Below are 27,505 nucleotides of genomic sequence, written 5' to 3' on the forward strand. Positions count from 1 at the left end.
TGAATCAAAACCTGCCTTCTAGGACAGCTATTACACTCCACACTCTCAAAGTCTCTGTGTGGACAACATCTTAAACCAAAGGATCTTATCCTCTCCTTGCAGGGGTTGCAGATTGTATACCATTTCTCCAGTAAAGAGAGCAATTGCTTACATGGAAAAGTAATAGTAGTAAAGCACTTAATGTATTTGTTGCTTTCTTTGAAATCAATTCAGTAGCTGGGAAGAACGTGACCAGCCAGCTCTCTGCTGGCCTCATGCAAGCACTCCACTGCCAAACAGAGGTTCATTTGAAGCAGTTTAGGAAGCTGTGCCTTGGGAGAGAGATTTTGTCACAGAAAATGGGGTAAGAAAAAAGAGCAGAGAGGGGCACTTCCGAACAGTGATTAAGACTTCAAACTGTTCTTTTTAAAATGGTGATTTAGCTTGAAAGATTTAAAAATTATTTAATCAAATTACTATGGTAATTTAACTTCCCATTTACAGAAAAGATTCAAACTCATTTCAGCTCTACCCATTCTAGGGTTTGCTAATGTTTAAATACAAACTCACTAAATCTGTGCTATTTAATTAGACCACGATTCAGCTTGCAGATTGCTCAGGAAAATATTAATCTCTACAAAGATCCTTCTTCAAGTTTTACCCTTGCAGTCTGGAACTTCCACTTTATTCCTGGTATTAAACGAATGTAGATCTTAATCCCTCAGGCGTAAGCCTTTGAAAATAAGGAAAATGGTTGAAAAGGCTGAAATAGCCATGGGGAAAAGAGGAGAAAAAATAAAAGAGAAGTCTTTTCAGTAACTACAGACTGGTAGATGTAGAAGTGAATTCAGAGTAGGTTAACTTACTGCTGATAAACTCAATCCTCACTAGTAAGAGAGGGCAATGTCAACAAGAACCACTGTAATTTAAGGAAACACAGAATCTGTGTGACAATCCAGAAATAAAGAATTCCATAGTCAATATAGAATTTAATTATCAGTTAGGTACAAATATTTTGAATGCTCTTCCTAAACCAAGAAAAACCCCTTCCTTTGTTTTTTTTAAGTGGTTTTGTAGACAGCCTGGATAATTCACAATTACATCCAATGCATGTAAGACCCAGAGGAAACCTATACCCAGATGAACACACTTAAAAATCAGTGCCTACACAAGCCATGAAATTAACCAGGGTAATTTGAAAGTGTTGTCATTTGAAAGTAAGAAGAATTTGATTGTAAATGTCCTGCAAGAGAGCTCAACAGACAAACACAAGACTTGTTGATACAACATCCTGCTGAGAACATGAAATTTCAGTCTACTGAGGGAAAAGTTGTTACTGATCAGTGCTGCATGAGAGAGAGATCAACAAATGAGGACATCATCTGCTTGGAGAATTTTGTTCTGTTCTTGCATCACAGGATGGGAAAATACTGTACTTCTGGTGAGCTGATCAATTGTATCATTGTGCACAAAGAGGAGAAAACTAAAGTCCTCATCCAAGAAAAACACCACAAGGTCCAGACAGAAATTCAGATTACAATCTGCCTCATTTAAAATTTAAACTTCATCTCAAATGCAGCAAACAAACATCCAGCTGCACATTTAAAACACCACATAAAGGCTGACAACTAGCTAAGGATTGGAAAGCACCTGAACTAAGGGCAAGGAGACCACTCAAAATACTGCTCTAAGGAAAGCTAAAGGCTGGTATTTGTTTTGTACGTACCATCACTAAGAAGTGCTAGAAACCCAGGGGTCTCAAATGAAGTATTTCTTAATGTCAGGCAGCATAGAGGAAGAAGTTATTACAGCGAAGGAAGCAGCAGGGAACAGGCAACAGTGAAAGCACATGTTCAGATGCTGATAAAGCACATCAGAGAGGCAAATACCAACAAGTACTTGAAAGACAGCAATCGCTGTTAGGTTTGTGTTTCCATGTAGCTGAGCAGTTAATAAAATCCAAACCAGATAAATAATTTTAGAAAGTTGTAGGATTCTGAAAAGAACTGGATGGGATGAACAGTAAGAACAGCAGGCAGAATAGCTTTTGCTTTACATAAAGACAGCAAAATCCTAATCTGGATTATGTCTTAAATAAGAGGAATTTTTTATACAGATTGTATTGCCAAACCAAAAACCCCACAATAACCACAATGATTTTTTATGGGTGAACTGTTCTCAGAATTACAGAACCTCTTCCTCTTCTGCCTGAAATTTATGCCAGTTTTACACAGGCAAACTTGCCTTTTTGCAAAGTGCTCACCCACATTGTGTTTTTCTACAATTTTTATTGGAAACACAGGACAGTGACATTTTGAAAAGCATTGTGTTTAAGGTAGAAGCAGAAACTACCCACAGAAACTACCGATAGCAAATCAAACTAGGTTCTTGGTTCCCTCACCTAACGAGAATTCCCACCCTCTTCCAGGCTAGAACTGAAATTGCCACAGATACTTACTCTGGTCCTCCCTGTGTAGGGTCAACAAATATACTTAATTTTGACTATTTTTTGACCACTTATTTGCCTGTCTCTCCTGAACAGAACTTTCTGCTGGAGTCTGAGTGGTTAGGGTAAGAGACAAGCACACAGAGAAACAGAGTATCTTCCCTTGCAAAAGAGTATGGCAAAAATAAGCTAAGTCAGGATTATTCAACTGGAAACAGACACTTCAATTGGAATATATATATATTGGAAATTAAAGAGGAATAAGTTAAGAATTCCTTGCCCACAGGAATTACAAGCAGTGGAAACAAAAAAAACCCCTCAAAGAGTGGCTTGTGTAATTGATTTTGGCAAATACTGGCCTATTTTTAAGAAGAGAAGAGACATGAAAATCGAAGCCACAAAACAGTTTTTAACACACAGTGAAGAAAAGAAATTACTTCATGGAACATGCTTATTTATTTCAGGGGCTAGCGGGATTAGAAGTGAAGTAAAACCTCAGGCATAAGGTGAGTTAAAACACAGCAAACCACCAGTTTTTGTGTTTGTTTTTGTTTTGTGTTTTTTTTTTACATACTGGAATGGTTTACTTTCCACTAGGATAGGTAGTGAGGACAATAAATAAAGGAGTATTTCTGTAATGCAGGACAAATTGCATACTATGAACTTGTTTGAGTACCTGCTCAATATGGCTTGTGTAATTGATTTTAGCAAATACTGGCCTATTTTTAAGAAGAGAAGAGACATGAAAATCGAAGCCACAAAACAGTTTTTAACACACAGTGAAGAAAAGAAATTACTTCATGGAACATGCTTATTTATTTCAGGGGCTAGCGGGATTAGAAGTGAAGTAAAACCTCAGGCATAAGGTGAGTTAAAACACAGCAAACCACCAGTTTTTGTGTTTGTTTTTGTTTTGTGTTTTTTTTTTACATACTGGAATGGTTTACTTTCCACTAGGATAGGTAGTGAGGACAATAAATAAAGGAGTATTTCTGTAATGCAGGACAAATTGCATACTATGAACTTGTTTGAGTACCTACTCAATAAGGCTACTAAAACCCTGCACAAGGGGAATTTCAATGGTAGGGCTAGGGTGGGAGGTAAAACAACAACTAAAAGAAAATGTTGAACGAATGCTTCAAAATCCTTTTTATCCACTACAAGACATAAGTAATTGCCATAATTACCACTAAGAGCCACTAGTTCAGTGCTGTGGAAATGCAGGATCAATAACAGTGAATACTAGCAATTGCAAGGGTGACACAGAGGTTCAGACCATTGCTCTCCTACCCAGAAAACCCACTGGCCAGCACAGAGCTGGCCCTGGGCAGACACAGCCCAGCTCTGCCCCTCATAGGCTGCGCCAGCAGCAGGAGACTCGGGGCTCCATCTTCCCACCACTCACTGGGCTGGCCTCACTTCCTGCCCTTCCTGAGGCTCAGGCTGCTAACGTGTAAATAGTAACCACCTACTTCATAACTGAGGAATGTCTGAAAGTTATTTAGTTAACAAGAAAAACAGGAACCAGAAAAACAGACATTGAACATAAAATAAAACACCAATTAACTCTGCCAACACGTTCTTAATGCTATCACTAAGCAAACGGTAGTAGTTATTTGTTTTCTCTAAGAATTGTGGGTCCCATCTATTTGATTACATGAAAAAGCAATATGAGGGATAAATTGTGTTCAAGCAACATGAAAATGACTACTTTTCTAAAAATTTGTTTCAATGCTACATCACACTCTATACAGAATTGCATTAAAGAGTTAACAGACCTTGCCATTGATGTTTAGCAATATAAACACATAACACCCTAATAATGCTCAGGTATGCACATGTGTGTGTATAATATATATATGCCTATTTACAATACAGAATATTTTCATAATGAATTCTAACATTAGCAAGATGACTAAATAAAATTAAAAATTGGCATTATTGGAAACTAAACATAGTATGTTGTGACATTAAGATAAACTACAGCCTATACTGGGAATAGATATGATGTTCTGTGGAATAAGCAATTTATAGGGTTCTACCAATTAATATTTATGATGATAATATTATTTAATGATGACAGCCTAGTGCTCTGAATACATTGTTTTGGTGGCTGGAAAACTAAGGAAGAACAAATTAATTTTCCTACCAGGACAGACGATCATGTAACTACTGGCATCAATGCTGATCTGTGCTTCATTAGGCTAAAACACACAAGATACTTCTTAGCTCTTACTCCTTCAGTACTGAAAGGGTGCTGAGTTTTTTTAGTAAAGTTAATAAGAGAGAGCAGAAATTGTGATGGTGAGTACAGATTCTTTTCTCTTTCTGGTGGTATCGGCTAGACAGCTTCTATTAGCATTCAAGATTAAATTTTCAACAGTGCACAGGGTTACAAGTTTAAGTGCCTAGCACCCACATCTGGGTCAGGTTTTTCAAGATGCCAGCAGCCTATTAGGCAAATACACTTGGATCAGATTTTCAAATGTGCTTATGTACTTTGACACTCTAGTTCCTTACATTAGGTCTTAGATGGGAACTGAACCTCTCTTAAAAATCAGGTCTCAATTGTGATTCCTAAGCTCTTCTGCAACAGTTGGCCTGAAGGCGCAATTTAGTCCTTACTGATTAGGTAATGTCAAAAAACTCCTCACCTGCAACTCCCTGTTTAGTATTACTGAATTTATACATGAAAGTATTTTCTAATACAAGAGATGAGCAGATCATCTTTTCTGTGTCAGTGTTCACGTGGGCATGCATGCACCTGTGTACACTTCAAACATGTTTTGTAAACATTTCACCTTCCCTTGCACACAAGGAATAATTGGTACATGCATGTTTTGGAAACCATTCAGAGTTGATTTTCTGCGTGGGTAAACAAAGTGCTCACTGGTGCCAGCTTGCTTCATTTGGGCAGTGCAAGGTGGAACGCTGGGCAGTTTAATCCTGCAGCTTCAAGGTAACTACTTGCTTTTGTGTAGGGATGGCAGAGAAAGAAGGAAGGAACTTGAGAAGGAAGGAAAAGAAAGGAAGGAACTATGAACTTGTGACAGAACAGGGGCAACCCTGTGGTGCGAGAGACTTCAGAGTTCAAGCATAAAGGCTGTCATAATTACTATGAACTCAATGCTGATGTTTAAAAGTAACCTAATAAATTCCATATAACCACCATGTATTAAATGTAACTGTTCAAATCATGCCTGTAAAGTACACAGGACTGAAATCTCTATACATTTCAGTACTGTGTTCTAACGTATTTGAACTTTTCAGGTGCTATTGTGCACTCCATTTGAAATGAGTGACGCAACCCACTTGGTTGCTACACCTTGCATTTCTGGAAATGTACATATGCCACATGTGGCATTGTCCAACCCTGTGAAGGGAACACTTGATAACAGCTGTCAGAGAATCTCCCTGAATAACGGCTCCTCCTCTCCACCTTTCACATATCAAATGGCAGGATAATCTCAGTTCAAGTACTGCACAAGTAGACTCTGTAGGCCTAAAGAAAAGTTAGCAGTTGAGAGTTTTAATGTTTACAATACTGAGATTTGTTGGCCAAAATAAAGCTCATGGTATTTATACAAACAAAATACAATCAATATGAAGACAACCTACAATTTCTTTTTCCTGCTTCTATACACCAGCAGGGAAAGTACTCTGACACTGTATCACAAATCACTAACCCATCTTTGCCTAGTGTTTACAATAGAGTCAACCTGGGAATATTCCTAGACAGTGGATATGGCAAGAATGTCTGAAATGCCTAAGATTCATTCTCTCTACAGCTATAAAAAGCCTAATATATTTTAAACCAGAAAAATAAGTTGTGGAAGTTTTGGATGAAAGCAAAGGTAGCAACAAAATATATTAAAATATGAACTACTAAGTGATTGGTTTTATAATTGCACTTTTTTTTCTTTTCAGATATAGTTGCATTTACATTAATTGAGTTCATAGTTATGGGAAAATAAGCTATTTCCGGTTTTGTCTGTAAAAAAGACAAAATCATATTTTTACTTTAATTAATTGACTTTAAATTTAATTTTACTTTAATTTTAGCAGCATTTGCAAATTAAAATACTAGGGGTCTGACATGCTTTGATGGACTGTAATTCTGCAAGTGCTATTTTGCACCTACAGGTTAGTACAGATTCAGCTGATAGAAGTTTGGTATCTGATGCGTGTACAAACTGAAGCTGAAATGTTGAATGTCAGAAGTCATACCTTTGTTGAAAGGCAGGTCAAAAGGTTGGGCTTTTTTCTAACTCCTCCTTGCAGAAGTTTCATTTTAAAACAGCAATTTTATTTCTTTTAAGATGAGGGAAGGAAACGTTTTCACTTAAATGTGCCCTGAATTTCAGTATGCTGACTTGTGTTTTTCTCTGACATTATCCTGGCCGTAATTCCCATTGAAGTTAATGAAGCTACAGATGATTTTGATACACTCTATGGACAACATATGACTGAACTTTTTTGGCAGTAGTATCTTTTATAATCACTTAAACATGCATGCCTTTTTGGGGGAGAAAAAAAAACACCTGAGTGGTATTTAACACCATATCTGTATATTCTAACCTCTTATCCTTCTTATCAAGTGAACTGTAGAAATACTTCTAATTCAGTCTTAGAATTACAAAATCAAAACAAACAGAAAAACACTTCACAATTTAGACTCCTAATTCTAGATAACTTCATTGCTCTGCTCATTAAGCATGACCAATTTTGAGAAAAATCCTTCTTGCAGCTGCAAAGCATCCTCAAGTGGTCAAAAATTATAAATAAATCTGAATATTTTTTTTTTTTAATCTTTGAGAGGCATTTCAGCACTTTGTTTATTCTGAAAATAAGATAATATTCTAAAAGTAAGGGCTGAGTTAGTGGGGTGGAGAATATTTTTTCAAAGAAACTACTAAGCCTCTTGGCTTTGCATGTTTTTGAATTACATTTCCAATTAAAAATGCAGAGTGCTAAATCACATTACAAAGACAAATAGGAAAGTACAACTTCATTGTTGAAAACAATTTCCCTCCTATCAATCTGAGGATTCATGCATCAATATTGTAGATGAACTGTTAATTACAAAATCAATTAAAAAATTATTTCTAAAAACAGTCACGCGTCCTGGCTCTCAGGGGGGCAATTTGGGCAGAAGGTCTCATCTCACTAGGACCGCGCCAAATCACAAGTCGTCATCCACAAGTAAGCAAAAGCAATCTGGTTTTTCATTTTTCAGCGCGGCTGAGCCCAGCCTGAGATTGATCGTCACATATGGCCCCAGAAAACAAACTGTCAATACCTTGAATGCTGCAGAATTTGAACAAATAGCCGTCCGCCCATTCAAGCCACTCATTGCATCCCATTTAACAGATTTTATTGACAGTTTCCTTCTTGTAATTAAAGGGAAAACTACTGGCCAGCAACCAAGATAAAGTTCAAAGATAGGGTCAAAACAAAAGCAGATGGAGGGGCACGGTGTGACTGTCAATGGAACATAGCATCAGAGCATGTTATTGACACACAGGTATCTAATGATCGGCACGTCATTAAAGAGGGATCTATCGTGAACTTTATGCAAATGCTAAAAGGGACTTAAGACTACAATAAAGCACTAAGGAGACACAAAAGGAAAAACAACAAAGCACAAACGATTTTTACTTATCTGGCAGTATTCACTGCTTCAGCACTTTTAAATTCAAATACAAAAAAAAATAAATAAAATTCTGAGATGTTTAACCCTTGCCTCACAGGTAATTATTTGCAGAAGTAGTCTCATAAATGCAGAGGATCCGTAAGGTAAGCTGCGGTCCTTGTGAGATTAAATATCTTCTCTCCTCCCATATCCTGAATTTACCCCATCAAATAAAGCAATAGTTGCCTTTAAAGAGAATGTATATAGCACATTCTCATGCATCCTTTCAGTTTGTTTTAACTGCAAAGATTAGACTTGTCTGGATGATGGAATTTATTTAGGAGAACAACATCTACATTCATTGAATGGATTTTTGTCTGTAAAATACTCTCCAAATCATTCAGTGAGGTAGTATTCTCCACTCCCTTAGGAACACATTCCACAATTACTTAGAACCCAAACATTGCTCTTAGTATGATCTGTTTTGTTTGCTGCCCTGGAAATTAAGGTGTGATTTGCAATTTCTTACTCCAAAACTGTGTTTAAAACAAGCATGCAGAAAGTATTGTGGAGAAAAATATAAAGTGACATATTAAAAATGTAGCAACCGTGACGCCACTCTGCCAACCTGAATTAGCGAGTGCTATAGCTTTGAGGGTGACAAACTCTTCCTTCTCCAGCTTCATGCTCTTGTATTTCTTTACCAGCTGCAGTATGGCATTGTTAAGGTCAAGAAGCCCTGCCAATTTGGACTGGTCTTCATCCATAATATAATCTTCGGCATATACGAGCTCATCCTCAAAAGAAAGTGACCGGTATACAACACCAAGAATCAAGATCTCCATCCAAGCACTCTGCAGAAGGCTCATCTGGTCAGCTAGAGACAAAGTGGAGAATCCTGAATAGAAAAATAAAATACAGGAAAAATATTAAGTATGTTCGGATTTATCAGAAATCTGCTCCTGTTTATGATTTAATTTTGTATTCATTGTGATAAAACATGTACCTACTAGTTTTATTTCCCCTTCTGCTTTTGTGCCTCTCCTCCCCATTCTAATATAGGAAAGTAAATTAATAGAAAATCAAATGTCTCCTAATCAGCACACAAAGTTAAAAACAAGTTGGAATTTGAAGACTCTTTCTGTAAGACTGCTATTAATTTGGGGAGTATTGCAGTCACAGCCTGTGATCTGTGTGATGTTTTCTTTGTCTGAAATACTCATGCTTAGTTCTAAATTCTGATCCTGATGTCATGAAATAGGGATCTGATGACTCTGTTCATCAGTACCATAAACCAAGAAGGATAGTTTAGGGGAGAAAAAAACCAAAACCCAAACAAACAACAAACTTTTTTAGAATCAAAGATTTGATGTTTTAGTAGAATTAAGATAATTATCACAAAGAATAAAATACTCTTTGAGCTTTAACCTCAGCAGAAAGAAAGAAAGTAACACCTACTCTTCTCAGAAAAGGTGCTAACTACTTCTGCATTGGCTCCCACCTCCACTCTCCACTTGTTGAAATAACTGGGTGGCATATTAAAGTGCCAACTGAATATCAGCCACACCATCCTTTCTCTGAGGGCAACCAAGAATTTAATAAATGCTTCTTAATGAATTTAACTTTTGCCTTTTTTTCCCCCCCTGCTGTCTTTCCTAATAAGATCACTAAGGGCAAACATATTTGCTGTCTTACCTTTTCAGACTCTTGTTTACAGTACCTGTTAATTTATTATATCAAACTGCTAATATCCGAATCGCATTAGGAACTACAACACAATATGGGAGAGGAAGTGATTTTCCTGGCCTGTTGCTTAAATGCAGTAGTTGCCAGTTGGCACCATCAACCACAAGTACTTAATAAAATCATCAAAGGGGATTAGTCAAGCTTTTCTTAAAGGGTCTTAAGACATGTCTGAGGCTTTCATTTAGTTGTTTATGGAGCTGCTTACATGTCCTTTGACAGGGTTCCCGCTGTAAGAACATTCTTTTTGGCATTCAATTACACTTAAATGCATTTTTCTGTTTTCATCGTCAAGTGTTAGAGTCAAGCAGGAATATATCATAAACTAGCAAATCTTCAAGGCATCGTCTCCGAACAAGATTTTCTCTGTAAGCACTAAGCAGCAAAACTAATACAATAAAAAAGGAAAACCCCACATCCAAACCACCAGGCATCCATAAAAAAATGAAACATAAAACTGGCTGCATGCTCTCTTTCTCCCTCTCTCTCATTTTTCTCCCCCTCCTTATTTGTTTTCCTTTTCTCTTACTGTCTTTTGAGTCTTGTGATAGAACTGTAGCTGTCTTCAAAAAAACCCCAACAAAAACTGAGCCAACAGCCACAGGAAGCCCTTGAAGAGGCGACATTGGAAAATAACACATCTGCAATTAAAATAAATAAGAGGGAAATGGAGAAGAAATAATAATTTGAAAGGTTATAGGGAGGAATTCATGATTTCAATTAGCTTCAACATTTCTGCTCCTTTCTGTCTTTCAAGAACCAGTTTTTCTGCAGTAGCAGATGGACAGAGAACGTAGCCTGCAGCACCGTCCTGTGACAGCCCCATTCTCCCTCCCAGACACTGCTGTTAGTAAATAGATTTACACATTCTCCAATCTCCACACATCTTTCTGCCGAATAATTAAAAGCAGGATGATTAGTTTATTGAGTGGAAGGAGGAAATTTTTTATTGAGGTCCATCCACGATTTTATCAGGGCCAGCACTTTTACGGTTGTCATGAGGGTGCAGGCATCCAATTTTTCTTATCTGCCTGATTAATACAAACGCTGTTTCAGGACGCATTAATTAACAGATACAAATCTACGTTCTCATGGAAGGATCAATACAGAGAAGAAAAGAGGCATCAATGTGAATTTAGTGCTGATGATGGAGAAGGCACTCTATTGACATTTACGTGCATAGAAACTTTAAAGTTGCAGTGGAGCCCTTTTGTCCCTGTGATTTACAAATTAACAATTTTTCAGGTATAACAATGTTTCACACACTTCTGAAGAGTTTAATTAAGCAAAAAAGCAATAAAATCCGTTTTGCTTATAAAAAGTTTAACTTGCAATTTCTCTTTTCTTTTTCCTGAAAACTCCCATTTCTTTCTTTTATTTACTTCTCTATTTTTGTAGTTTGGGTTTTTTTTAAACAAACAGTGTTATGTTTCAATAACATTTATTGTGTGCCACAGTTACATATGCCCAGTGAGGGGAAAAAATGGGATGTTGCCTATAATTTATTATACTGCACTCTTGAAAAATCTGCGTTCTGGTGCAGTAAATATACTAATTATTTTTATATGACACATGAAAAATCAAAAGACATTTTTTACACTGTAAAAAAACTGGCAAATGCGCACTGTTCTGCTCTACAATAATAAATCAAATAAACATGATTATTTTCTTTCTGATTGAAATAACTTCCCCTTGAAAGCCTGCTCAGTGAAAGCATGTTTTAACTTTTAAAGGCAACCCTCGTGGGAATGTTAAGCTGTGTCAAGTTGTAATTAATATGTTTTCGTTTTGATTTTTCAGAAAATGTGAAAGCATCCAGCAAGTCTCTTGTAACATACCAATGCCCTTTCAATAGATACTCAGCAAGTCCCAGTTAAAAGAGTACGTTACACAGGCATATGTTTTTCCATACAGACATTTATTTAAAATTGTTTGGAGGACTGTACTTATTTCATGCCGACCTGTGCTCTGAATTCTGTGAGCTTTTGTTACATGAATCCACCAGGACCAATCACATTCTGTGACAAGTGGACATACTCTATTTGAAAATATACTTGTTCTTTAGAAAAGTCTCTGAATTAGACATAAATGCACTTTCAGCTTTCTGGACTGGTGGTAGCCTTCCCAGTCACAACTGTAAACTCTTTCCAAACCGGCCTGGGATGCTGCATGATGATGTGGTTTTGAACTTTGTTGTGCTTTGTGTGGCTCCTTAAGCATCTTCCAGGTCATCATTTCAAATGTAGAACTGCATAATGGCTTTTTAAAATACAACATCGTGTACCTTTTCCCCCCTTAGCATGTAACATATTGGTGACAACTTTGATCTCTCCCCATCGCCCTCCCTGAGACAATGCCATTTAATGTATCTCAAAAGCATTTGCTGGCAGAATGACTCTGTACCTTGACCTGCAGTTAAATAGCATGTTTATCTGCGATACAGCACACTCCAAATAAACCAGATGACAGTTTGCAATAACGTCATTTGGAAGGATTGAAAGGCTTCTCTAGAGTCAGGTACCCCTGAGGTAAGAAGCTTGAAGGAAGCATGTTTTGTGCCAACCCTCCTGCCATCTTCTACTAGATGCTTGTGTGCTTGACAATGATGCCATGGGCACTTGTCAAGATTTTTCTTTATTTTTTCTTTTACTTTTTGCCTAGCAAACTGATGCACTTTGCAGTCAACTTACAAAAAAGGCTAAGCATTTGAAAGTGTGAAGGGCAAAAAATATCTGACGGCTAGTCTTCAAAACTACACTTTCATTTCAGAAAGCATAAATGTTTATTTCCTGAGCTGAGTGTTGACAGAAATAGGCTGCAGTGCAGGCATATGAATTTAACCCCTGGCAAGCATTCTTTTCAGCACAGTTTTATGTGGTTGAATGCAAGCATTGTAAATCTACAGGGTGTCTCGTAATATCAGTTAACAATAGCACTGATTTGCTGGTTACAGATTTTCTTCCTTCTCTTTTTTCTTTCTTTCTCCTCCTTTCAGAGACTGTAGTGTTTCTTCAGCTAAAAATAGATACTTTTCTACAAACAGCATATCACATTCAAATTGTAATTATGCCGTAATGACTCATTGAGATCACCGAGTGTGGATTGAGAAAAGGTTGATTGAGCAGCCGAACATATGCTTGATTTTTTTTTTCCTTTCACATACCACTAAACCCAAAGCTCAAAGGAAGCAGAAATAAATAGGTAAGGCCTTTGCATTTCTGTTCTAGGAACAAGCGACGGCGAGCTGACTGTGCTCTGCAGCGCTCAGTGCTCCAAGCCAGCTCCAAACACAGTTCATGATCTCTGAGACAGGGCTGTTTAAACCACAGATCTTTTCAAGTGTCAGCACATGCACTACTTGCTCTCTATTTCACATTGCACACAGCTCCATGCTAAGCAGGGTAAATCTTTTATATTCCTGAAGACCCTTTCCTCCACTTCATTAAGATGGACTTCATGGACACTAACTCACTAGGGGCTAGAGTGAAGCAGCTGCAGATGGTCAAGTGCCAAAGTAAGATCTGTGCCTTGCAAACAGCACTCCCAAGAACTACTGGACAAAAAAAAGACACTGGCTGGATTTATCCCTACCATTATTTTCAGCCTTAAACATTTGATGTGATGACTAAATCAGGCTACACTGATTCAAATACTAGTTTATTTCACTTTGCAGGGAATGAACTTTCCTTCCTCTATACTATGTGTTTAGAAATGGAAATTTTGATCAAACAAGGTAGAAACTGCTGGTAAATCTGGGAGTTGCTCACTTTTCCTGATAATCTCTTCCCATTTATTTTACCAGGTTTTTTTGTGATTGTTAGTTTTAAGAGTAAAATATTCCTCTCACTTGCTCTGGTTTGTACTTCAAATATCTTCATTTACATTTTGTATAATCAAAGCTGTGCTTGAAAATGACATGTTCACTAGTGTGTTGCAGATTCAATATATTTACACAGCTGAAATATCAGAGTTGGATTTTTAAATTATTTACACTTAATTTTGATAGATTAACTCCCTTCTAAATGTTGTATGGGTACTGATGTTTCCAGCGCAATTTCCTTATTTCAAAAAATGATGTATAGTCACCACTGTCGAAAGAACAAACTGGTACTTGTAAACACTTCTAAAAAAAAGCTTTTCTTTCAGCCCAGATTACTTGATTTAGAGAGATGTGTGGGCTCATGGTCAAATGAAAAACAGTGGGCCAAAGGCTTATCTTGGCTGCATGGAAGTGAATGCAAAGAAACTCCATTTCAAGATCAGTCTCAGGTCCAGTGTACTCTGTGATATACAGCTGTCACTCTGCCCTCCTCTCCCTTCCTGGCACACATTCAGTGCTGCCCACAGATCCACCGCACAACTTCAGTCAGCTTCTGGGGATATAAACAAAAGGCCAGGGAAATTTCAACAGTGAAATTTCTGCTAGGGCTACATATTATTTTCTAGATGTGATCACAGTACTTGCTGAAGGAAACCTTCATTGCCACTTAATATTATTCCTCTCAGAAACCCAAGGGAGAAGATGGCATGATTCAATTTTCTAGGGTACATCTAGAGCTGAATCTCTCATATAGATCTGAATTATGAGATCCTTTTTATTATATTAATCCAAGAAAAAAAGATATTTAATTGCATTTCAACATACTCTGTCATCTACAAATACATATCAAGAACCACAAACATCAGGTAGCTGCTATGAAAACCATTAAACAGAAGGAGAGTGCTCTCACTAATAACCAAACATGTTTCACAGATTATGGATGAAATTTGGTGAAAGTTGGAACAGAAACAGATACAACTCATTATATCAGAGTGAACCCATTATTTCTTTCCTTCCTCCCCATACCCATTTGCTCATGGAGCTGCTGGTCAAAGGGCTAATAACTGCACATGATGACACTGTAAGTTGAAATTTAAGTACAACCACGTGAAAGGTATCAGCTTATGAAACAAAAAGCACAGGTATTTGTCCAAACTTGAAAATCACAAACCAAGTCCCAAAGCATGAACTGTGACTGACCAGAAATAATGTCAGAGGCTTAACTTACGCTATTTGCTGGATTCAGCTTCCAAGCTATTCAGATCTGATGTGCTACAATTAAAGTTATGTTTAGAAATTAGTTTCAGCCAACAACTTGCACACAGTAAAACCACTGCCTTTTCCCAGTGATGCTTTGCTATACAGCATCTCCTTCTGCCCCTAAAGCAGAACACGGAAAAAGCAGCACCGGGGCTCTGTTGTGAGCTGCGGTCTCTGCACTGTGAGTTGTGACTGCCATCTGTTAGCTGTGTGGCTGTGGGAGAGGGAAGATCAGGCTGCATGCACAGAGGAGCCCCAGAATTACTCTGACTCAAGTACAAAAAGCAAAATGCATTTGGAGAGTGCTGGCATGTCTTCAGCCAAGCCCCTGCACTTTCTTGAGTTTTATTTAAGTGTGTTTGTATTCTTAACTCGTGCTGTCCAAGTTCTTATAAAATATACATCTCTTTTTATATTTTATAACACAAAAAACTGCCTATGATAAGCACTTTTTCAATAACGTCTACCAGTAAGATGGGAAATGCCACACAGATCACTAAGAAACCTGGGGCTTTTACAGGAATGCTACTTTCATCTCACTGAAACAACAGCAGAGAGATGGCACGGCAATGAAAATGCATTCACACTGCATGTCCCTCTCAATCCATTATGAACAATGGATTCTCACTAAGCAAATATTCGCTTGTCAGAAGTATTTTCAACACTGGATTCATTCAGCAGAGCAGGACTAAGTAAGTGAAGTTCACAGCAATTTAAAAGCAGCAAATTAGACATTTACAAACAGAGAATATGCTGCTTGTCTAGCATGACCTTTCACTCAAGCTATACAAAAAAGGTGTTAATGTAATTTAAATACCAGTTTGAAATATTTCTGGTTTGTCTTTTACCCTCTGAAACCCTACATGATAACACTAAACAGCAGCAATTTACGCTTGTCATTTCTTCCCAGGGTTAGATGCAGATAGTGAGATGTAACTTACTACAGTTCAAATTTATATCAAAACTTAAATCAGAGACACACCTCTCTAACCAACCAAATATTTCTAGGCAGCTACTTTTGAATTTCTCATTTCTAGTTACAGCACAATTTCCTGTAAGCTGCTTCTTTAGTAATAGTAATGAAAAGGAGCTGGAAAATGTGACTGATGAAGAGTGTCTCCCTGACTTCACATAACCACCTTCAGTTTCTAATGCTCTGCAGTGAAACATGAGGGATTAAAAAATCTGGTGAGTCACCCCTGCTTCAGGACAGATTTGGTAGGACCTCCACAGGACTTTATAATGGCAGTTCCAGGAACATATGATCTGAACTACTGTACTCTTTATTTCCATTAATTATCATTTCACGTCCTACTATTCCAGTATTCACTGAGAAAAACAAACAAACAAACAAAAAACTCAATTCATTTAAACAGATGAGCACTTGGTTTTCCCTTTGGGCTGATTTTACCAGTGGAACTTCCACAATTTTAAATAGCTTTATTGCAAACTCATAGCAACCATATATTAAAAAGAAGTCAGGCCAAACACTTCAATTTTGATTTATCACTAGATGCTCTGAGAAGAGCAGAAGACCTGATAAGTAATAAAATGGTGGGGGTTTTTGGTTTTTTTTTTTGTTTTTTTTTAGTGTTTTTTTTTTCTGTCTGCTAGACAGCTGGCACTCCTTGTGGATCACCTTCTCTGCATTAAGGTTTTGAATTCTAAGATATGGACAATGAAAAAGTTTTAAAATTCAGACTAGCAGTCCAATATGGCCCAACATAGCTGTAGGTCTCCTTAAGGTCAGAAATTTGAACTTGCAGATTCCTGAGGGTGATCTTTCTAATGCACTACATATGTGATCTGATCTGCTTATCTTAACTCTTGCAGTTCTTTAAAATACAACCTTCCAACACGGTTTGGTTAGACTATGGGGTTTTTTTTGTCCTGAGGCAGATGACATGACATGGTGTGCTTGTAAAACTGTCTTTGCCCCATACAGCATTTTATATGAAATCTGATTTTTAAAATGTATGGCAGATTTTGAGGTATCATCTATGTGCTCAGACATTTGTAGGAGAGAAAATGGAGCAGGATTGTATTTATGATCCTGATTGCTTCCTTTCACTGAGCCTACATGAAGAAAGACCAATCTTATTTTCAACACAAATACTGATTTCACACAAATTTTCCTTGAACCTGCTATGGATGTGTGGCACTTGAGAATGGGTACACTAAAGCCAGATTTGTGAACAAAAAAAGAAAAACTACTTTCTGTCATTAGTAAAGTGACTGTAGATGAAAACCAACAGGTGCTATGAATAAGGCTGAATTTCTCTCAGCATCCAATGCAGAAAATGGTAACAGTTGTCTTAGAAGTCATCACTATACGTGTGTATCCTGTGTGTGATGTGCCTTACCTGGATCCTTCAGAGACTTCAGCTAGCAGAAATGAAATTACAATCGCACATAATTACACAAACAGTCCACGAACTTCAGAGCAGAACCTAACTAAGCTAATAACAATGAGCGTTAAGTCAGCTAGTGCTCACTGCAGTCTTTGTATGCCTCCTGACAACTGCACACAGACTAGGAATACAAAGAAACTTAAAAAGAGTTCAAGTTTCTTCAGCCTGGTGCACATTAGGCTTCAAAACCAAGTTGGCTGGATTATTTTATATCAGTTCATTGTTTTTTTTTCACAGTAAGGGGGGATTTCTTCCATATTTAATATGTGTTGCCTTTTATTAATAACCTCTACTGGTTTGCTTTGAGAGTGCTTTTCCTCCAAGAGTGGGTCTCTGCTGGTCTGCCTTTTGCTCCCTTGGGGAAACCACCAGTCAGTTCCTCACTGAGAGGCCTGGCAATCCCTGCTCCCTCCATCTTTCCATCAGGCAGAGAGGATTCCAGGAATTTCCCAATCATGTTAATAATATGAATCCAATACTAGAATGTATTAGCATATGGAAAGAATAATGCTTACTATCCAATCAACACCTCTATGTTAACCCTGTATGTGCTGAGCTAGCTAAAATCTCTTTCCATAGTCAACCCAAAAACTTCAGGTTGCAACATTTTGGGTCAATACACCCTTTCGTCCTCTGGCATGAAAATGACAATTCAGAACACTGTTCTACATATGTTATTCTTCTTCCTGATTTTAAAAACTTTTCTACCAGTTAGTTGTTTTTCTTAATGTTCTTCAGATGTCAAAAAAGTCACATTATGTTTATAGTCTCCCTGGTTTGGGGGTAGAGAGTCACATATATTCTCCTATGTTAATGTGAAATTTCTAGTTTCCCTAGTTGAGTGTATATGTACCATTAAGATCATCTCTGGAGGCTGTGTCATAAGTCTACAACAGTCCACACAGAGGAAAAAGGAAAAAAAAAAGGAGAGGAAAAAAAAGAAAGAAAAAAAAGGAAGCTGCCTGATTCTAATACACCTAATTAGCCATCGGCAGACTCTTAATTGCATACATTAGGATGATTCCATAGTGGAGATTAATTCTAAATATACCCAAGCAGCTGGTTAAGATGCCATGGATTACAGTGTGGACTGTACTTTTCCACTTAATTAGATATCAAAATTAAGCAGCAACAAGCATTTTGACATAACGGGGATCAAGCCGCCGCTTGGCATCCCAGAGCTGCACTAAAGTGACCGCTAAACAGAGCCGCACAGATGGAGAGATATTAAATGTCGCACTGGAAAGTAATTTCAAATAATAAAATATCAATATTTACATTTTAATTACCCCTACTGAGAGCCGCTCTGTCATTTTCACTATTGCCGACGCAGCAAGGGGTAGTGGAATGACATTGCGGCTCTGACTGCAATGACTATTTTGTTTCCATTAAAGAATGACAAGTGTTTTAGAGGCAGTGACACCCAGTGTGTGAACAAGAATGACAGCAGATCAGAAAATTCCTATTAAGGGAATAAATGACTCAACAAGAGAATTTACTTCAAGCAGCCAGCTCCTCCTTGAAACACATAATCCTTTCTAAATTTTCTGCAGAAAGTTTATTATTAGAGGTGCCTTAGGGAAACCTTAGATTCTCATAAAATATTTAGAACGATAGAACTTCTACATGATGACCAGTCAATTTGAAAACAATAATACTGAATGCTCATCCTAGGTAGGAGTTAATATATTGAGTTTGTATGAATCAAAATAGTTTGAGGGGGAAAAAAGGCACACCGCGAAAAGGAGATTCCTTTCCATAAGACCTAAAGTTTTAACAGTGCATGGAACATGCCAGGGCTATTTTTGCTGTCTTTTCATCAGTTTTACTGTCACTGGCACAGTGAGTACTCCACACCCCATCCAGATCACAATTTGCTGGCCTTTAGAATTACATCCAGCAATTGATCCCAGCAGGCAATGTGTACACACACAGGTTCAGGCCTCCTGTTTACTCCCTGTGCATTTCTTGCACATATATAAACACTTTTTCTTTCCGTATGCGTATCAGAAACCTGTAAGACACCTTTGCAGCACGACAGGAATCTAATTACTTCTGATCAGGTCAGAGGTCAATCTCATGGAAAATATTATATTACATCCAACATGCTGCATTTACAAAGAAGAAAAGAAAGGAAGAAAAATATCAAAACAGTAAAGAAAAAAAAAAGTCTTCCTTGGGGATGTCTGTCAAACTGCAGAGATCTTCAAAGAATTTCAATGGCCTCAGACACAAGAAAGTGTGTAAGAGAAAATCCTTGGTCAGTACACCCCAACATGCAGCTAAGTGACCCTTCTAAGTCATGGCACGCATCTATTTAATAATGTGCAGAGCTCTACTTCTATAAATATGACAAATGGCTAGAACAGAACACGAGGGAAAAAAGGCATGAAAATTTTTACCGAACAGAAAAGGAACAGCTTTATGGCAGTGACTATTTCAGGAGTTTTAGAACCAGCTTTGACATTAAGAATTAGCAGTGAAGTATAAAAACGTTACTCTGACATTAGCTGCTTAACTAGTTGATCTTCTTTTTCTTGTCTTTTTTTCTTCACTTCTTTTTTCTCCCCCCACACCCCCTCCTTTTTTTTTTTTAAGTACCAAGGAAGTACTTCTTAAGCATCCCTAATGCTTTTAGGACAAGACACTTCTCCATTTCTCAGCCACTAGCACCTTTTAATTTCTGAAAGAGCCACGGTTGAAAATCTTAATTAATTGTTCCATACTGCTTCAGGATCATTATGCAATGTAATAAAGGCCGTGTAATTATGAAATTTTACAGCCATTACCAAGGCTGATGGCTCGTATTTCATCCTCAGCTGGACCCAATGGCTTTTAGCCACTCAGCTCCCCTTTGATGAACTACAGACAGATCTATCAGGCCCAAACAATATCCAGGCAAGGCGGCTATAATAGCTACCTACAGATGAAGCCATAGATAAAGATAAACTATAAATCTACTCACAAATGCAGGCACATTGCCTCAGGATGACAGAGGGGAGAGGATGAGACACTTGGGAAAGCTGGCAGCTTGCAGAGAGGCAACCTTCCCTCTCTGTCTCTCTTATTCAGTTTGGAATTTGTTTGGTTTCTTAAAGATGTAAAGCCCTATCATACTTCTCAAAAAAATTACATAGGTTTTAAAGACTATGCATTTTTCTATGGAAGGTAAGGGGTCATTTATCCATCTATTAAATTAGACAAAGGGGATTTATATGGACAAATCAACTCATCCTCCAAATGAAGATTCCTATTCAACAAGTTTACTAATCATATTCTTAAAAATTACTCCAGCTCACTTGCTCCTGAGACTGAAAAAAGGAAAACATCCCTGATTTCTAAATGCATTATCTTGAGCAGATTCACAGAGGTGAAGTTAGATGATAGGCTTTCACTGGAGGCAGCACAGGAGATGCAATTTTGTGCAACATTGTCCTACATTATTTTATTTTCCATTTGAAAATGTAAACACTTCTCAAAATTCAGTGCAAGTTAAAGGAACGAGGGAATTATATATGATCTCAGTACTTGCATCACCAGAATGTACTTTATAGAGGTGACCTCCATCAGTGCCCTCTAATTTAAGACAGACGGCCTTCCAACTATGTATTGTTAGTCCCTCCAGAGTGAGACAAGGCTGACTAAATGATCTCTAGGTGAGAAAAAGAGATGGAGAGCTGCAGCATTCTGACCAACTCTTTCAGAATCCAGGGAGAGTGTAAAAGCATTAGCTTGAAAACTGCATTTCGTAGTACCCCTTCCATTGGCCGAAGGTTAGTTGTGAAGCTGATGTCAAGCTCATGGCTGAGGCTAAAAACACCTCAGAAGACAAGAAAAGTTAAAAAGAAAATATCCACATTACTCTCTGATTTCCAATATTAACAACCAAATAGCTCAGCCCTTTTCAAAGAAAATATTACAAACTTAGAGGAGATTCAGAGAAAGGAAAACAGGACAACGTACCTAAGAATATACTCTTTTGAAAAGAGACTCTGAGTACAGGAACTGTTTTCCACAAAATAGTGACTTATGAGGGAATGCAGTACAAGTATATATAAACTAACGGTATAAAAAATAGGTCTAAAGCTTTTATTCTCACTGTCTCATAACACAGACAAAGCTTCATTACAATGAAATGCAAGAAATTAAGAATGGCAGGAAGGAGGGCAAGTCTTCTTTAACAGAGTAGCTGGACTAAATAACTCCTTGTCAAAAGATGTCACTAAAACCAAGAACTCAGAGAAGGAGCCGATGCTTACACAAACAGCCAGAGTATCTGCAGGTGTAATACTCCAAATCCAAACAGAAAGGACAAGGATGTATTTCCTCCTGACTTAGTCTAATCTCTAAGCATAAATAATTATTAAAGTCTTCCTGAGGCTTGTGCCTATTATGGCATCCATGTCTCTTCCCCTGAGGGTGACGACTGCTGAAGACGGTATATGTTGATGACCTACAGCACTCACTTCCTAGTTCTGTAAAATCAGAAGCCCCAGAATTTGGGTTGCATTTCTTCGAGGTGTTTGGAGTCTACTCCTACAATTAGAGTTCAGAACAGAAGAGCTTAATGAGATGTGCCCCAGGCAAAGAAATTCAAGATCACAGCAACTTAACTCTCACTCTGGGGCTGCTATGGTAGAACGATGACAATAAGGGATATGCAAGAGCAATGGTGATATCACATACATAAAAGCAGCCAGGTATATGTAAAAGCATGTGCTTGCATAAGCCTAGCGTGTGCTTGTATAAGCCTGTGTACACATGCATTTGTACTAAGCAAACTCAGGGTATTCCAAAAGCTACTAAAATGAGCAAGGATCACCTGCTCACTAACTTGTATTCTTCACTTATTAAAGATGCATTTTTTTTTCTTTTTATTAAAAACTGTCTCGCTGAAGGACAAAATAATGGTGTAATCACCCAGCTCAGATAAGAGAAGTATTTCCTGAAACAACAAACAGTCACAGTCACAAAGGGTCACTGGTCAACAAAGCTGCCACTGAAGACAGGCAAGGGAACATGCGATTCAGGTTCTTCCAGCATAATGCTAAGAATGCTTGATATATGGTCTTTTAAGGACCAATATCTGCTGTTAACATGCTTTATTGAAACTGTACATATAGCGGATATTCACAGTACAGGGTGTGAATTGATCTTTTCCTTGCAGTGTCCGTGGAAGCATCATAAACACTCTTAATGGGAAAAAACCCCAACAAAACAAACTCAGATCAAAAGGTTTAAGCATATACATTACATTAGAACAACTAAAATACTAGACTGCACAGACACTGCTAGAGTCTGACTCCTGGACAGCATTTTAAATTGCCTTCTTATGCTCTAATGAGTTACCAGAATTCAGTGAAGACCCCAGCTAGTGTGGACTATGAAAACTGACAAGACTGGATGCAGGCAAAAAAACCTGGAAGATTTTTTACCTCCTCCACTCCCCACTCAGTTGACTCATATTTAGTCAGATTAGCATAAACCTCATGGATAAGCTCTGTAGCTTTATCTCTTTTTTTTCCTCCCAATGACTTACATCAGTAGGATGAAAAGTAGATACAAATGTTCTCAGCAGCAGCATTTTTCAGAGCAAAAACTTAAAAGTAAGAAGTAAATGTGAAGATGTTATATCTATTTCTTTTTGAGGCAGCAATAACAGTTTGCTACATCAGCCTAATAAAAACAATGGTAATAATGTGAGAAAACACATATATACCACCCTACAATTTTTCTTCTATAGAAGAACAGCATTAATTTTTACTCTTCGATAAATGTCCAGTCTGACAGAGAATATATCAGTATTCCATAATGTAAGATTACTGCTTGATTTTAATAAAGTACAGCTAAGAATTATGTGCTGGTCAGAAAGTCAGGCTGTTAATTTGTTGTTTACTGCAAACAGAACTGGCTCAGGCATAGCGAGACAAAGTTTATTTTTGTTAAATATAGATTACAGCAAACTAAATGGAAATCAGCATTACATGTTTTGTGAAAGGCTTTCATTACAGTATTGGGCTTAATCCATTTTTCCTCCTTCAAGTGACCCTTTTTAAAAATTTAATAAATAGTTATATGCAGCTTACATATCAGTATGAAGCCTTTTTAAGAAACCTGTTTTAGAGAACACATAAAGCAGAGTTTTTGCTAAGTCTCTAAAAAACATAACTGCAATAAGACCATACTTGGACAGAGAGAAAGATATTAGCATGAGTACAGACGAAAAATGGGAAGGGAAATGGAAGTATAATTGTATGTTTCCCTTTCAAGATTCACCAAATGTGACACAAATCTGTAGTTGCTATAATGCACGCTATGTTTTACACCGATTTTCTACACTTGGTATTCCCTAGCTGCATTGCTTCTGAAGACTATGGTGATTCTTTTCCACAGCAAATCAGTAGTTTTTTCAAGAGGTCCCTGTGCAACCCAGGAGTATGACATTTACTAATGTGTTGAGATTCAGGGATTCTCCTTTGTAGAAGCCAACACTAATAAGAAAGATATGGTTCAGTGTCCTGGGTATTCTTCCCAGTTTTATTAATTAGATGGAAAGCTTCTCCCTCTGGAATACTGCAAGGTATTTATTAACACTTCAGCCCACAAACTAGAGTAAATTCACAGCAGTGGAGGTAATTGTTACATATACCAGCTCATGCTATCAACTTAGAAGGGATAAGCAAAAAAAACCCCAAATAACCCAGAGGTTTAGATTATGATCTTTTTCATGATATTTTAATTGTGCTTCTTAATCTGCTAAATTAAAAACTATAGTACAATCTTACTCAGATCACTGACAAAAAAGATCATATCAATTTGCAACAAAATGTATGAGTGCGCCTATCTCTTTCAATTACACAGAGAATTTAACCGTCATATTCACTATGGCCACAGAGTGACTAAGATACAAACTCTTCCCTTTTATAGTTTTGCCATCTTATCCCTCAGCACGTTCACATGTTCTTTAGCCTCCCATCTCTTAATGCACAAACACCTTTCCCCGGCTGATCTTTAATATTACCACCTTCTCTCCCTTCCTTCATACTCAGTATGAAGAGCTACTCCCACTGCTACGTTTTAGCAAACTGGTGACTGATAAAGACCAGGCATGCAGTCAATAATATCTCAGTTACTTATGTGCTTTGCAAACAAAGCATTAGGTATGACCAGAGCTACTTCACACAATAATGTTTCTCTCACCATTCCATTCAGCTTTCCCTTTCTTTGCATTCTTCTCTTGTCAGACCCTCTTATTACTTTTGGGTACCAGTAGGTCAATTTAAAGCATCACCAGGGATGCCCTGTCCTTAATTGCTGCACACTAATTTACCTAGGTAGTTTTTTCAGAATTGGGCTTTCTCTTGCATTCCTCACCCCGTGTTCTACGTTCTTACTATCACAGAGCGTTGGGCTCTACCATCTGTCATTTGGACACATTTGCCAGCAGTTTTAGAGATTTCATATAAAGCATGGTTGTGCTTTGTGTGGATGTGCCATTACAGGGGCCTGAAACATAATTTTAATGTACTAATACTGGCACATAATTTTTTTCTTTGGCTTTCTTTTCGTTCCATGACTTGTTTTCAAGCGCCTGTTTCTTGCTGATCCTTCTTTATGGTGAGCAGCTACTACCTATGGCTTCCTTTATGCACTTTGTCTACTCTTATCAGTGATATGAGAAGGAAGGAGGTCAGAATTTCCTCACACATTCTGTCAGAACATCATGTTTGCTGGGTTCTCAGGCAATGCTGGGTATCTTGTTTCTGCAAGAATAGCCAATGAGAGATGACTGAGGCCAAATCAGCATCAACTCACTGATGTTTCTGCAAGAATAGCCAATGAGAGATGACTCCAAAAGCTCAATCGTAATAATTCACTGCTGCTGTGATCAGGTTTGTAACAGAGCTTCAGTTGAAGCATTCTTACCATGCATTTATATTTTCATTCCTTCAGTATCAAACTAACTATTAGATTGACAAGGGATCCCACCAGTTATCCTGACTGCACAGGGCATGTCATTTATAGTTGGCATTTGCTGAACAGACTCTTGTCAAACAGCTAACTAACTTACTAAAATCAACAGTTTTCAGGAGTGTATCATAGGTGATGTCAGAGGCATAGACGAAGCATGAGGTTCATACATGCAGGAAGAACATGAGAAAGACAATTTAGTCTCCCAAATCTACCACAGACTTTCTCTGTGATTCTACTGGAGTAACTTCAGCCCCCTCTGTCTCACAGTCTTTCTGTTCAAGCTATGGATATATGTATTCATTCACAGGGCTGCTGTGCCACTTTGATTATTCAATGTTTGAAAACAACAACAAATGTTTTCAGAAAAAAAAGGTCTACAAAATAAATTCAACATTCTTGAAAACTATAGGAAATGAACAAAGAGATGAACTGGCTAAATTGTTTAGAAAAGGATGTATCAGCTCTAGCCTGTAGTATATAAAAGAAATAAAATGGTGATGCATTGTGCTTACATCTTCCAACCCTAGTGTGTTGTGAATTGTATTTAATGTTCTAAATCTACTGCTCTCAAAGGACTCCCAAAACTGGAGGCATAAATCATGGTTTCAACATAAGGAAGTTAATTGATTTGCCCAAGGTCACATGGTAAGTCAGTGTCAGAGTCAAGAGAGGAACCCAGCTTTCAGCTTCTAGAGTTGGGCTGTGTCTATGGATTATGGCAGATCTTTCTGTTTGGCTTAAACTAAAGCCTTCTGAGGCCAGTGAAAAGAGTCCTGTTCACATCAATATGCTCTGAATCAAGCCCACATAATTAAGCAGTTTCAGGTTTTCTCATACTTTGCCTACTTGCCAATTGTCAGCAAAAGACCAGAAAAAAAGAAAAAAAAAAAAAAAAGGGAAGTTTAAGTTCAGCAGTACAACAGTTTGACAGAGCATCTCCTAAGGTGATCAGGTTTTTTTCCATTTATTTCCATGGATGCAGGACTAGGCCCAGAGAACGGATGTGCTTTGCATTGCATTAAGATGAACACAAAGTAAAACTAGGATCTTAACCACATAGTGCTGACTTTACAACACAAAGCAAGAGGGTCAAGTGCACTAGTGTTACAAAACTGTAAACAGACATTGGTATTACGCTGTATGTATGCAAATGCATAAAATACATTTAATTAATGCTAGGTTGTGACACTGACAATTCAAAACAGAAATTTCAAAACTATGCCTGACATCTTTTGAGTCATTTTGATCTCTCAGGAAGATACATATTTAGGTCAGATTTCTATACGTTTGAATGTATTTTTTTAGTATTCAAAAAATGCATATTATTTACCCAATCGCCTGGAATGTCTATCGGAGAAATACATATTTATTTTTAAAAGCAATCCATATATTATTTACTCAGTGGATAAGAATGACTTCAAAAAACCGTTCTGGTCCATCAAATAAATACATATTTATAAATGGCTTTTAAAATGCATATTATTTACCCAATGGACTGTAATGGCTCTGCTAGTGCCATTACATGTAAATATGTAATTAGCTCCGTAATAAAAAAATCCCAACAAAACTTCACTGAAAAACATTACATTTCCATGTGTCAATGTACAATACCTTTTCTATTGTTATTAATATGTTTCTAAACAGCAAAGGTGATTACCCTATGCTAATGTCTAAGGCATTGCCATATTTTAACATCTGCTAGCTCTGCAATTATACAGAAAATAAAGTTGAAATCCACATTTCTTTCTTTGAAAATTAATATTCCATAATTCTTATCTTGCAACTGGTGCACCCGGCTTGAATCTTTCTGCCAGCCTCATGGATGATGACCAGACTGCATAGAACACGGCTCCACTTGCAGCAGCAGTACCAACTGAGTACTTGTGTCAGTGAGGAGCTGAGTGTCTGCTGCAGTTCTGTGGAGTTCTCATACAAGCTTCTCCACACTGCTAGCCAAGGCACCTGCAACACTGCTGGACCATCTCAGTGAAGGCCTGCCAATCTTGTACAGTGCCAAACTTTACTTGTATATTTATTTATTTTTACACAGGCTCTTTTCTACAGAGCACTAAAGACACTCAAAACCCCCTTTTTCTTATGAAGGAGGCCAGCATTTGAGACATGTAACTCCATGGACAAAATCTATCTTATTACCCTGTCCTGTATGAGTTCATTTTTGAAAGGACATTAACTTAAAACCTGTGGCCCATGGCATAGAAAGGTGGACTCTTTGGTGGATT

At 37.6% G+C, this 27,505-nt stretch overlaps 1 protein-coding gene across 4 annotated transcripts in view; it reads right to left on the bottom strand.

Annotated features, from left to right (window-relative positions):
* ESRRG (estrogen-related receptor gamma) overlaps positions 1–27,505 on the bottom strand; it is a 126,328-nt gene that overhangs the window by 3,566 nt on the left and 95,257 nt on the right. For all 4 annotated transcript variants that reach the window (XM_009994738.1, XM_009994739.1, XM_009994741.1 and 1 more), the window contains one exon: positions 8,686–8,955. In XM_009994738.1, the coding sequence (XP_009993040.1) occupies positions 8,686–8,955 (270 nt within the window). The remainder of the gene's footprint in view (positions 1–8,685; positions 8,956–27,505) is intronic.

The sequence above is a fragment of the Chaetura pelagica genome, unplaced genomic scaffold (assembly GCF_000747805.2).
Source record: "Chaetura pelagica isolate M959 unplaced genomic scaffold, ChaPel_1.0 scaffold2, whole genome shotgun sequence".
In the NCBI taxonomy this organism is placed as follows: domain Eukaryota; kingdom Metazoa; phylum Chordata; class Aves; order Apodiformes; family Apodidae; genus Chaetura; species Chaetura pelagica.